We start from the raw sequence: 14,511 nt of genomic DNA, 5'->3' as shown, positions 1-14,511 counted from the left end.
TTTCCATACGTTTTTGGTGGCAGGAACTTTCCAGTCAACAAACATACAGTATCCAAGTACATTTTTAAAAGTAAATGTTCTTAAAAACATGTTAAAGAATGCTCTATAAAGAGAGAAATCAAAGATTGTCACAGTAGAAAGAATGATTATACATGGTTTAATTTCCAGAACTTCCCTGAAAATAATCAATTTCAGTCCTCTTTATTTTATATTCACCAAAATGGTCGTGGTTTTCCGGTTTCCTTTAAGTGTTTGAACCTCAGAAAAACGTAAACTAACATAATTTTTTGTGTCTGGTCAAAAATGGGGATGGCCACTACTCCTAATACTATACATTTGTTTCATGTGATTGTAACAGAGGTGGCACATTTAATATTCGAGTCCGTAAAGGCTTGTTGTGAGACTCTTATCTCCGTGGAGGACATTCTAAATCAGCTGGATACCGAGTGTGGTGACGGGGATTGTGGACACACCTTCAAGGTGGGAGCTACAGGTGAGTATTTGATTCTCAATAACCTCGTGTGGCGACGGGAATTGTGGACACACCTTCAAGGTGGGAGCTTATGGTAAGTATTTGATCCTCAGTAACTCATTGTGCTGATGGGGATCATGGACACACCTTCAAGGTGGGAGCTACAGGTTAGTATTTGATCCTCAATAACCTAGTGTGTTGATAGGGGTTGTGTGCACACCTTCAAGGTGGGAGCTATAGGTGAGTATTTGATTCTCAATATCGCGGGGTGGCGACGGGGATGGTGGACGCACCATCTAGGTGGGAGCCACAGGTGAGTATGTGATTGTCAATGACCCAGTGTGGTCACGCGGATTGTTCAAGGTATTTGGTTCTCGGTAACGCGGAGTGGCGACGGGGATGGTGGACACACCTTCTAGGTGGGAGCCACAGGTGAGTATGTGATTGTCAATGACCCAGTGTGGTCACGCGGATTGTGGGCACACCTTCAAGGTGGGAGCTACAGGTGAGTATTTGATTCTCAATAACGCGGGGTGGCGACGGGGATGGTGAACACACCTTCTAGGGGGGAGCCACAGGTGAGTATGTGATTGTCAATGATCCAGTGTGGTCACGCGGATTGTGGACACACCTTCAGTGTGGGAGCTACTGGTGAGTATTTGATTCACAATAGCTCAGTGTGGTGACGGGATTTTGGACACACGTTCTAGATGGGAGCTACTGGTGAGTATTTGATTCACAATAGCTCAGTGTGGTGACGGGGATTGTGGGCACACGTTCTAGATGGGAGCTACTGGTGAGTATTTGATTCTCATAGCCTGATGTGGCGATGGAGATTGTGGGCACACCTTCAAGGTGGGAGCTACAGGTGAGTATTTGATTCACAATAACTCAGTGTGGTGACCAGGATTGTGGACACACGTTCAAGGTGGGAGCTACAGGTGAGTATTTGATTCTCAGAAACCTGATGTGGCGATGGGGATTGTGGACACACCTTCAAGGTGGGAGCTACAGGTGAGTATTAGATTCTCAGTAACCTGATGTGGCGATCAGCGAAAAAAGAATGAGAAATTAATCAATCAGATGTAAACGAAGACGCAATCAGACGGGAGTCATGTACGTCCGCTGAAACTATTTTTGTTCTCTTCGTCCAGCCATTCTGTCTGAACTGAATACAGAAGAAATTCCCGGGTTACCGATCGACTGTCCGTATAGATTGGCTCACAATCTGGCCTCCCTTGTGGAAGAATCTATGGGAGGCTCAACTGGAGCGGTAAGTCTATGTTACATTATCAGCCATTGTGTTAGTTGTCTTACTTTCAGTTTGGGGGAAAGATAAAGCAAGCTTGATCGTATATAGCTTGACTGTAAAAAAAATATTTAGAGTACATTCTGTAAGGATCAATTGCTAGTAGTTCCTGTTCATTGTTTCTGGAAAATTGCAATGTTTTTACATTTACATTTTCCCGAAATATGGCATGTTTGATTATGTATTTATTTGTGTTTGGTACAATGTTTAAACTTCTACACACAACATTCTGAGTCTATTCTGATATTAAGGTCATATCATTTCTGATATCTGATAAATGACATTGTTATTCCAGTGCAAAATAAGATTGGCATATTTTTGAACTGAACGCCAAAGAGCTTAGCGGTTTGTTGTCGGCCTTTGGTTTATTCAAGGTTCATTTGAGAATATTATCCGACAGCAATAATCCCAAAAACGTAACGTATAGGTTTCTGATTAATATCATGAAAACGGAAAATACATGAATGTATGTATACATACATGCACATATATTAAAACTTTCCTTATATACTTCAACTTTTCAAGTGTTTTTCCCTCAAAAAGTTTGAAATTGACTCTTGCCATGTTTTAATATTTTAAGTATAATTTTACGACAGCTGTACGGCCTGTTTATGACTGCCGCTTCAGGGGCGTTGAAAACGTCAGTGACGCCAGTCGCTTGGTGTGAAGCGTTACGCTGTGGGACAGATTCTGTCATGAGGTTTGTACCTTTGTAAGAAACTTGAGTACATTTTGAGTATTTTTTTTGTTAGCTGCAAGCTATCCATAATGTGTTAAGCCCGTCGCCCCCCCCCCCCCCCTCCTTATCAAACTCATTATCATTGAGTACAGTTCCAAGATTAAACAGTGAAACTGAAATTAAATTTGGATGCGTGCCTGGAATATTGACAGTATACAATAAAAAGTCTTGAACACTGACGAGTGCAACCATACTGTTTTATGAAAGTTCGGTGCATACTTCAGAAATTTATATTATATTTATATAATTTATATAGTTTTATTATATTTAATTTATCTGAAATAATCCAGACGTTTCCCCTCCAGAAGAAACTGGACGGGTATAAACTGTAGAAATGCACAGTACATTGTTCACGGTACACGGTATACCCTACAAACCTAAAGCTATAAGGAGCTCCCGTGCCCCAGTTATTAGTGTGCTGGACACAGACCCATTACAACTTCCGTTTTTCGGTAGGGAAGAGCGTAATTCTGTGTATTTTAGGGTGTAAAGTCTTTTTTTGCTGCCAGCCTGCCGTTTTTGGTGTACAGGTGCATGCTTGGAATCAAAATGATAGAAATTGTCTAAGCTTTGGGCAGGTATGAGTTTTAATGATGAAAGTTTGAGGACACAAGGAGACAGGTGGTGATGAGGTTGCAAGTGACGTCCCCTTGGCGTTTGCTAGGCACCCCTCCCAGCTGCCGGCAAAGGCCCAGATTTTGACGGTCAACCTTTGTCAAGATTTTTATGGCTTCTTTCTCACAGGCTGGGCCAGGTATGCACCAAAGTTTATTGGCCAAGGAATGTTTGGGACTGAGCTACAGCGCTAAACGTTAACATTGTCGCTTTTGGAAAACTAAGGGGGTGGGGGGGGGGGGGGGGACTGTGGCCTGCTAGCGTACCACAATCACCCAGGAAATTCTCACCAACGCGATCGTTGTGAGTTTGTCCAGCTCATGCTGGCTTCCTCCAGCAACCTATACACATGATGGTGCGTTTTCCCCGAGCCTGCTTCTTTCATGCTGACCACCGTTATAAAAGTGAAATATTCTTGAATACGGTGTAAAACGCCAATCATATAAATTAAGTCAGCTAAAGCTTTTGTTTTCTAAAGGCACCTAGTTGTACAAAATGTCCTCATACGTAAAAGGCACTATTTAACTGCACTACATGCAGGCCATGCACTATATTATACCCATATCATTACACATTTAACGATTTTCACAAGAAAATCAGTTTTGGTTTCAATTTTCAATTTTTCAGTTTTGTGAAATTTTACTTTCAGACACGGGGGAGCCAAACCAGGGTATAGAACAATGGTAAATAATTATACACAGGACCATGCATGGTACTTGTTTTCAATTAAGAGGCTTGTCTTTTAATCAAGAGACTTGTCTTACAGTCAAGATGCTTGTCTTTCAATCAAGATGCTTTCCTTTGAATCAAGAGGCTTGTCTCTCAATTAAGATGATTGTCTTTGAAACAAGATCCTTGTCTTTGAATCAAGGGATTTGTCCTTCAGTCACTACTGCACAAGATTCTTGGTTCAATCCCAGCCTCGGGTAGAGAATCCTAGCTGAGATATTCCACCTGTTTCCAAGTTTTCTTGGCATTGGTCAGTAAACGTTGGGAAGCGATCGTGAGCTCACTTACTTGTACTGAAGTTTGGTGGAGGCCAATTGCCTTGACTCCAAACACGTGATCTTCGCAGCGAGCCAGCGGTTTAACCATCTAAACCAGCGAGGCCATTTACTTTTTAGGGGTACATACCCTAAAATTCCATGAAAATATACTGCATATACACAGTATAGCAAAATTGGTGACAGCGTTATTCTTATCTGTTTCAATAGAAAGCTTTATAATTCTAGATCAGTGGCATCTAATATATTGCAATTAACTTTTTTTTAACCTAATTCTGCTTAAGCCACCTGCTAGGGGGTGTGTAAGTTCCTAATGCTTAGGCATTTACATGAACAGTCGGAATGAAACCCTAATTGACTAGGTACAAACGACAAGAGGCCGCATTTCACCGGTTACCCCGCATCAGACAAAATACATGTACTCCGCTTTTCGTTGTGCAACAAGGGGTCACGTGTAGTAGATATATTCTCAAATCCCGCAGACGTCAAATGTGCCTGCTAAGTAGGTTATCTCCCTTTGTTGGGTCCAACGATGGTCACATTGCTGAAGCGATTCACCTATACATCTTTCTTCTGCAATGAATGGATGGGCCATTGCTGGATAAATTCGCTACATGGTGACTCAGTGATAGGAAACGCAAATATATGGTGTCAATAATCCTCATATTAGTCTTGGCTAACGCTGACGCCTCGCCCAATCTGAGGATTATTGACACCATATATTTGCGCATCCTATCACTGTAGTCACTATGTAACTAATATTACTTGTGACCATATTTCACTGGTTAAGTGTGACCGTTTATCACCTATTAGACTCTTCTCTGCTCTTGTTTTTCTCTCTGTGCTGCGGTCTTTTAATATCCCTATGTCAAACATTTTGTTCCAGTTGGATGCTCTCTGTCCAGCGGTGGAAGCCTTCGCTTTGGGTTTGGAAACACTCCCCGGTATAGACGCCTTTGAAAAAGCTGTTCTTGTGAGTATGCTTGACAATGCTTGATTATTTTATTGTCATTGTTAGCCGTGACCAATAAGTTTTATGGGTGGAGTAAAGAAGTGACAGTCGACAGTAAGAACTGGGCTGGAACAATGCTCAGTAAATTTATTCGATTGGTGTTTTACGCCGTACTCACGAATATTTCACTTATACGACCGGCGCCCATGGCATTATGGTGGTTTGAAACTAAGGAGAGCTTGGGGAAATCTCACGATCATCTGCAGGTTGCTGACACACCTTACCAAACACGACCGGAGGGGAAGCCACGTAATTAGTGAAGTGAGATGGTTTTTACCGGGATCTGTCCGATTTCTTCTATCCGTAAACCTGACAACCTTCATATAAGTGAAGCACTCTCGAAAGTAGTGTTAAATTCCATTCTAATGAATGAATGAATGATTATGGCTTAACGCCACATCGGAAATATTTCAGCCACATCGTGGCGAGAACAAGGTGAAAACACGAGACGGTGAAGGTTTTCGACACGATAGTGAGAACATCAAAAATAAAGTTCAGACATGTTTAAAATCAGATAAGAAAAAACCCAAAACAGTTAGAACTCGAAAACAAACATATCTTAAGAATAGTACATCTAGAAATCTATATATATATAACTTTTTATCTGTAAATATTTATGACAATTAAAATTATATTTTATGATATAGACTAATGGCCTTCAAATAATTTATGACAACATCGCCAGCGATGCTGTCAAATAAATCATATATAGAGTTGACTGTGTCCAATCTATCTCGAACATGGACAAAGTCCACACAGTCAACCAAGATATGTTTGATGCTATATTGGGCATCACATCCAACACACTCGGGAGCACTGCTCCCATCTAGTATGAAATTGTGTTAGACTAGAATGCCCAATACGACACCTTGTTAAAACTACTTGGTCTCTACGAGACTTTTCGCTTGTATAATTATTGTAGCCAATGACCCGATGAATAGCATGCAGTTTATTATGGATCTGCAAGTCCCATTCGCCCTGCCAAAAGCGACGAATATATTTAAGAATATTGGACTTCATGTCAGTATAAGGGATTTTAATCTTATATATGGGTTTATTGAGGGCAGCTTTCGCCTCCCTGTCTGCGACTGTGTTTCTATGGATACCAGTATGACTTGGTATCCAGCAGAATTTAATATCTTTACCTCTTCTAATTAATTTCCTATGTATGGTTAAAATTTGAAGGATCAAGGGATTTTTAAATTTATTGTTCTGTATTGCCAAACGGCAAGAGAGCGAGTCACTGCATATCATTGCCCTCTGGGCACGCCCAAAAGAACCATATGATAAGGCCAGGAGTATAGCTCTGGCCTCGGCAGAGAATATTAAAGAGGAGGATGGAAGACGAAAGGAAGAGACTCGCTGCTCCATGACAGCCGCAGCCGCAACCCTATCCCCATCCTTCGACCCGTCAGTGTATATAAATTTATAATCCATATAATTAGCTTTAATTTTAGCAAAACCTTGCTGAATTATAAGAGGATTTATATTGGATTTATTATATTTACGTAGATCGAATATCAATTTGAGTTGTGGAAGAAGCCATGTAGGGGACTCTGGAAAAGAAACCGGAGCAATGTCCCCAAGTTTAATGTTGGCCGAACGAAGGGATCTTGTTAGGATATTTAGTATATTTGTCTACATATAATGGATTGAAAACACAGTCGTTTGTTTGGTGTGCTTTAAGCTCTGTAGCATATTGAAGGCTCAGTTTTATACGCCTGTGATGTAAAGGAGGCTCGTTAGCCTCTACGTATAAACTCTCTACTGTAGAGGTTCTAAAAAGATCAAGGCTGAGCCTCAAACCTTGATGATGGACCGGATCCAACATTTTACTATACGACTTCCTAGCGGAACCGTAAATGATGGACCCATAATCCAATTTAGACCTGACCAGAGAACGATACAAGTTAAGTAAAACAGATCGGTCAGCACCCCAATCGGTGCTAGACACGACCTTAATAATATCGAGAGCCTTTGTACATTAAGCTTTAAGCATTTTAATATGAGGTATAAAAAATAGCTTACTATCAAATATTATACCTAAAAATTTTGTTTCTCCAACAGTTTTAATCTGTTCACCACAACAATTAAGCTCAGGGTCAAGATGAAGTTTCCGTTTATTACAAAAATGCATACCCACGGTTTTAGACGTTGAAAATCTAAAACCTTTTTCAGTTGCCCATTTCTCGATTTTACTGAGACAAAGCTGCAACTGACGTTCGATATTATTTATATCCTTAGCTCGGGAGCATGTAAGGAAGTCATCAACATATAAAGAACCCTCTGTGCCAGATGTTAATGTTTTTGCTAGGCTATTTATTTTTATGCTAAACAGAGTTGGTGATAGAATGCTGCCCTGGGGTACACCCATTTCCTGCTCACAAGAGTCAGAAAAAGTGGACCCCACGCGTACCTTAAAATGACGATCAGATAAAAATTCTGATATAAATATTGGTAATCGGCCCTTTAATCCCATATCCGCGAGGTCTTTTAAAGGTCTAAAAATATCGACACCACATGTTCGTTATTAATGAAGCCATGGCGAATAAAAGTTTCGAATCGAACAAGGTGATCCATGGTAGATCTACCTTGCCGAAAACCACATTGAATATTAGAGAGTAACTTGTTGGTTTCAAGAAACCACACAAGTCTATCATGAATCATCCATTCCATAGTCTTACAGACACAGCTGGTAAGATCTATGGGACGGTAATTATTTGGATCAGTATGATCCTTACCCGGTTTGGGAACCGGGATGATACACGCCTCCCTCCATGGCGGTGGAAAATGACCAGTTATCCAGATATCATTAAGTAAGTCCAAGAGAGTCTCCAGTGGCTCAGGTGGTAAATGGTTCAGAAGTTTATTAAATACGTTATCAGAACCACAAGCAGTATAGTGGGCCTTTCTTAATGCAGTCTTAAGTTCCTCGATATTAAAGGACAATTATAATCTTTTAAATTTTCAGAAGAAAAGGGCAATTTAATTTTCTCCTGGGTTTTAATATGTTGGAATTCTTTAGTGTATTTCTCAGAAGAAGATTTCTTGGAAATTGTCTCAGCTAGTTTATTAGCTGTATCGGATGGAGAGGTATATATATTATCTCCATCTTTCAAATGCTGGACTTTCGCTTTATTATTTTTGCCCTTAAGCTTTTGAACCATGTTTCAGACCGTACGCATGGGTGTTTTTGACGTAATGCCCGAAACAAAGTTTCGCCAACAAGATTGTCTCTTGGACTTGAGTAATCGACGAGCCTTAGCTCGAAAAATACGAACCTGGTTTAAATTATTATCAGTAGGACAATGATCAAATCTGCGATCAGCCTTTTCCGGTCCTTTACGACAGTCATTGTACCAGGGTTTACTTTTGGATTTGGGATTTGTCGAGGTCTTAGGTATAGTTCTATCGGCAGCTCGTAATACAAGCTCATAAAATTTTAATATAGGATCATCTGCTGCACTGAGAGCTTCTGAGGTGATATCAGCCTCACAAAACATCTCAAATGCGATCCAGTCTGCTTTATCGAACTTCCACCTAGCTACACGCTCTAAAGAATTAGAAGTGATATGCTCTAGGATTATAGGAAAATGGTCACTATCACAAAGGTTGTCATGCACCTTCCAAGAAAAATCGTACGTGGGAAGGTCTGTCAGCAACCTGCAGATGGTCGTGGGTTTCTCCTGCGCTGTGCCCGGTTTCCACCCACCATAATGCTGGCCGCCGTCGTATAAGTGAAATATTCTTGAGTACGGGGTAAGATACCAGTCAAGTAAATAAGTCCAAGAAAAATCAAGGAGAAGTGATGGAGGATGGCGTATGGGGGATTTATCTTTATGTTTGGACTGAGGAGGACCCTTTCTTGGAGATCGGCTGTTAGATCTCCCTGGTGCGGGTGATGTATCCATCACATCCGCAGCTGATGCTGAAGGACCAACGTCCTCCAACAATTCAAACTTGTTAAAAGTTTGGACAGGGTCCCTAGTGTCCTTAGAGGGACGCTCTGTGGGGCCACTAGGTTGATTAGTTTTATTGTTATTACTTTGAGCTTTGTTTTTTGATTTGATGCTGTCATTAGGTTCAGGTTTATCAGATTTTTCGACACTATTTACTGTTTTTATTTGTTGTGCTGAAGTAGTCTGGGTTGAGCAAGTGTTTTGCGCAGGTTGAGCAGAAAGTTTGGCAGAAGTGGTACTGGGTTTGTCGTTCCCAATGGGCCAAGTCAATGAAGTTTGGGTAGCAACAGATACTACTCGATTGACCACATTGGCGAACGAAGTATGCAGTGAGGAATTAGAGGGTGAGACCAATCTTCGGGCTTCCTGATAAGATATGTTGTTTTTAATTTTTAGGTTGATTATCTGCTTTTCTTTTACGAACAGTGGACACTCTCTAGAGGAGGCCATGTGATCTCCACCGCAATTACAGCACTTAACTGTGCTGCTGCAGTCAAAACCATCATGACCTTCAATGCCGCATCGGAAACAAACCAGTTTATTTCTACATTGGCCCTTGCCATGACCAAATTTTTGGCAAGTGAAGCAACATGTAGGGTTAGGGATATATAAAGCCACATTAACCCTATACGGGCCAATGTAGATATATGAATATTAAACTATTTATTTAGTTTAATGATATTGCCAGATTTCTTCATAGTGAAGCGTTTCACTCAGGCAACACCTTGTGATTTTAATTCCTCGCAGATTTCCTCTTCGGTTAAGTCAATAATATCAGCATCCCTATCACGAATTATTACCTGACGGCTGATCAGGGAATTGTGAGGGGATGCAAAAACAGGTATATCGGAAATTTTATTCAATGACAGTACATTTTTAGATTGTTGCCTCCGGAAACATTCAATGAGAATTTCTCTGGATCTCAGCTTTTTAACGTTTTTAAGAGTTCCAACTGCGCCATGGAAAGCTCTTTAAAAGGATGAATTTTGGAGGCCGGCTTTTGTTCACTCTTTGTTGAGAGAACAATGAAAGCTGGCCAGCTGTCCAGTTCATTATCAACTGAATCAGATAACTTGCTCTTTTATCAACACCCGGCGACGAAGTCGGCTGAGAGAGAGATCGGTTAGATAAATTGGAAACATTTGCCGAAATTTTTAATGTAGAAATGGCATATATATGCATAAAGTCCACCCCATATGTTCCTCACCCACCACGGAGTGCCAACAAGGGCGATGCCTGAACCTGGGGATACCCAGCAGGAAAGACATCAAGGACCATATCAGGTATACTCGAACAGATTGATTTATACCAAAGGTTAAATTCAATCCACTCGATTAACCCATGAGACACCACCCCGCAAACGAAATTTGAGAAACAACATATACTCTCTAAATGCTGTGATGTTAAGGGGGAAATTGGGACCACGAAGAGGCAAGGCGTGACCAAGCCGACCGAGCCCATACAACCTCCCGTCTTTCTCCAAGTAAGGGCCAAAGTGGCGTGTTGGGCGTGAGGATCTCGCAAGACCAACACACCCTCCGCCACCAGGATCCCGTCCTCAGAGATTACGGGTCGCAACCCACGGCAAACAGGTCGCTTCCCGGTTGCCTCTCACACAACCGAGAAGATGTGAACCTATTATATTCACACAGGAGAGCTCTAAGTTAGTCGTCTTTTACGACAAGCTTGCCTGGAGGGCTGAGGTCCTATTCTTATCACCCCGGAAACCCCACGGGGGAACTCTGTTCCATGAAGTACTTTTAAAATGAGTCATATGGCCTTGAACAGCTTTAGTCCCCGCTTTTGAATTATCATTTACAATAGTCAGCACTGATAACCTGACCCGCCTTTTACAAAGCGACTCCCAATTATAACTTTTTGTTAGCTTTGATGTTCCCGTGTCGTTTTCCACGATGAGCATTCTACTGGTATACACAGCTGCGTCAAAGGAAATTAATGTGCCAGAGCTAAAAAAAACGACTTCAGTATAGCATTATTTATTTTTGTCATTTTTAACCTTAAAGGTACCAAGGCGCCATGACATCCAAATGTAAAAAAAAAAAAATATTTTTTTAAACATTTACATGAACTGTTAGAATAAACTACTCTGAGGTAAAGTGACAAGAACCCTGATTTCGCCGGTTATGTGTGACCATCTGCAATCTTTAGCTCTGCCGTCGCTGCTCTTTATATTTTTTTTCACCATGTGATTAAATTTTAAATTTGACAACACATCTTTATATACCAGTGACGTATAAATAATTGCAATTAACATCACACCATTTTTTTTTTACCTAATTCTGCTTAAGCCATGGTGCTAGGGAAGTATAAGTTACTGTCTGTTCAAATTGCTCACCACCCTTTTTTCCCTCGATAGGCTGCCGAGAATGGGGCTCGGTGCACGGCAGGGATGAAGGCCCAGGCTGGTCGTGCTAGTTACGTTGCGGCTTCAAGTCTGGAGAAACCAGACCCTGGAGCCACGGCTGTAGGGGTGTGGATGCGGGCCATTTTACAGGTGCTTACAGCATCACAAGCCTTACTTACCAGTCCGTATTTACCTGAAGTAGTGTACGGCCAGTTCTGAGAACTCTAATACCCAAATATGGCCATCATCTACATGGAGAATTCTGTTGTCAAACACCGCACGTACTACGTGAGAACATGTCAAATTTCGGGGCGATTTCTCATCCTTGATGTTCATGGAGTCTACCAGAAAAGTGGAACATTGAAGAACACAGCTTATGTCATATACTTTAATGGACGAGACTGGGAACACCGCAGCAGGATGATGCAAAAGAATATGGTATATGCGGACAATTCGGAGACCGCCACAATTCAGCATTGAAACATGCGAACTTATCAAATTATGATGCTGTTGAACACTAACCTTCCGTGAAGTGGCGAGCAGATGACTGTAGCACTCAAAGAATTAAAATCTGGTGAACAGATATGTGAATTAAATTTCCCACCCTTGCGTGGAAGGAGCGTATAGACTGTTTTCAAACGCTTCTTAAAAAGATAATTGCGTGTATGTTAATCGTTGTCAATAAAATTGTGCAGGAAATGAAGGTTCAATAGCTTCCGCCTGGATCTGCTTAGCCCTGAGTAAGTTCTTACACACGTCGGCTATTGTGTAATTATCTGATTATTGCTTAACGCCATACTGAAGAATTTTCCCTTATACAATGGCAGGAAATTTTTGGGGGGCGGATGAAACCGGAGATAGGACGCAAACTAGAAACCAGTGAGCTCTGCAAGTTAGTGATGAGATTTCCCACATGTTGGCTACACTTTCACCCTGGTAGACGATGGTCTTGCCATGACAAATTCTACCTCCATGACCGACTGATTGGGGTTGGCATTAAATTTCTGAACTGAGCACATTTATGTTATTCCCACTAGTTTTCATCTGAATGGAAACAAAACAGTAAACAAGGAGACAAAGAAAAATTATGGAAAGTCTAAATACTAAATAGTGCATTTATCTCAAAACGTAATTTAAGTTCTTAAGTGGGTAATGCTGAAATGCCGACGAAAGTTAGCATACATACAAGATAAATACACATAAAGATTAGAAACACACGTACAGATACTGGCTAAGTAACTACGTATGTTGTATCTTTAGTTAACCAACTATTAAAGAATACATAAAAAGTTACTTTACAACGAAGAGTATGGTTTTAAAGAAAATGAAGAAAGATATGGCAAAAACATGAGGAAAAAAATCATCTTTGAGGGCATATTTTATATTTCTGAATAACCCCTCTGTTTTATGTACATTTCACTTGAGTAGTCGAAATTTTAGAAAATGATGTCCTCAGTGTTTGACAGCTATCACAGCTGACGACACCAGTGCAGGCTACTTAATTTCTGGACTGACTGCTTGTGCCTTAGAAAACCATGGTTTAGCTATTGCATGTCCCCACGGAGATAGCTGAGAGCTTTTTTCCACACTTTTATATGTTTTAGGCCACATCTTATGCTCCACATTAAGAAGTAAAAACCATGCGTTGCATGTATTTATTACATAGATTTACACCTAAATAACTTATTTTGATAAATTCATGTCAACATTAAATTGACGTCGTCTTGCATGAAGGAGAATTAACATCACACAAAATCATTCATTAAACAGATAAAGCAACCAGCAGCGGTTGTGGGCAATCATTTAGACTTTAGTATTGCAACTTCATAACCTCTAAAGTAAAACACCAAGTACCTCCCCTCTGGTAATTTACAATCATCCAGTATAAATGAACATGGTTTCAAACATGAAATACATGTAATATATTAGTGGACAACTTCTTTACATCAAAATATACATACAGGAGAAATCCGGTTTTCTTCAGTCAGTACGGCTTATGTATATCGAAATTTCTGCCATAAACCAAAAAAAAAAAAAAATTTCACTTTTTATGGTCACAAAAAAGACCTATTGTTGCTGACACGTCCTTTTTTCAGTAGCACATCATACTAAATTCCAAGCAACCTCAAGGCACCTTTTCAAGGCAAATGGAACTCTCAGCACCACGAGAAATGAGTAACTCTCTCATGGACAAAAGTTTAGGCCGAATGTAATACCCACTTTTGTTAGTAATCTGGAGTACACGTATATTCCTGAAGGTTAAATATCCCAACCAAAAAGTCTGAAGAATACTTCATCAAGACATCGGTAGCTTCAACCATAAACTCATACCTAATCAATAAGTTATGTAACAATCAATCAGAACTTGATTCACCCAATCGAATTACCCGCCCTTAATCCTACCTATTTACTCCTACAAAATCCTTCAAAATATTCCTGGTTATACAAAATGAAACACAAACTGGGTTGACGTTCCCTGGTAGAGAAAATGCACGAAGTTTAAAATACATCCTAAATATTAATGGGAAAAAACCTTACACAAAAAAAACTAAACCTAACATTTAATTCTTAAAAAATTAAACTCTGGGAAACAACCTCATGGGTTACATGTACCTTGTAACCAAAATTTAAGTATTATCAAATTATTTCATGTTAAGGAAACATACATTAATGAACGCACAAATATCATAATAAAATTATTTCCAAAACATACACATTCTGGTTATGGAATTAATAAGTGCATTAAAAGTGAACATGGATTATGTGGCAATTGGAGTATTTACTAGACTGAGGTTTAGCGTGTCAAGACCACTATGTGTTAATGCATTTCTACATTACTTCAGTCAATCTGGATAGTATTATTTAAAAAGAAAGAGGGGTCCTCCGTGGCTCAGTCGGTTAGCGCGCTACCACAGTGTAATGACCCAGGAGTCTCTCACCAATGTGGTCGTTGTGAGTTCAAGTCCAACTCGTGCTGGCTTCCTCTCCAGCCGTACGTGGGAAGGTCTGGCATCAACCTGCGAATGGTCGTGGGTT

The 14,511-nt window shown here is 40.4% G+C and overlaps 1 protein-coding gene across 1 annotated transcript in view; it reads left to right on the top strand.

The window, feature by feature from the left end:
- Nucleotides 1-14,508, top strand: part of LOC135467097 (triokinase/FMN cyclase-like) — a 28,204-nt gene extending 13,696 nt beyond the window's left edge. Inside the window, exons 11-16 of the mRNA XM_064744858.1 lie at nucleotides 359-493; nucleotides 1,627-1,745; nucleotides 2,378-2,481; nucleotides 3,785-3,818; nucleotides 5,026-5,112; nucleotides 11,488-14,508. Coding sequence (XP_064600928.1) covers nucleotides 359-493; nucleotides 1,627-1,745; nucleotides 2,378-2,481; nucleotides 3,785-3,818; nucleotides 5,026-5,112; nucleotides 11,488-11,694 — 686 coding nt within the window. The 3' untranslated portion in view covers nucleotides 11,695-14,508. The remainder of the gene's footprint in view (nucleotides 1-358; nucleotides 494-1,626; nucleotides 1,746-2,377; nucleotides 2,482-3,784; nucleotides 3,819-5,025; nucleotides 5,113-11,487) is intronic.
- The last annotated feature ends 3 nt before the right edge of the window (nucleotides 14,509-14,511 follow it).

This window comes from Liolophura sinensis, chromosome 6 (genome assembly GCF_032854445.1).
Source record: "Liolophura sinensis isolate JHLJ2023 chromosome 6, CUHK_Ljap_v2, whole genome shotgun sequence".
NCBI lineage: Eukaryota > Metazoa > Mollusca > Polyplacophora > Chitonida > Chitonidae > Liolophura > Liolophura sinensis.
This window is presented reverse-complemented; position numbering and strand designations above follow the sequence as displayed.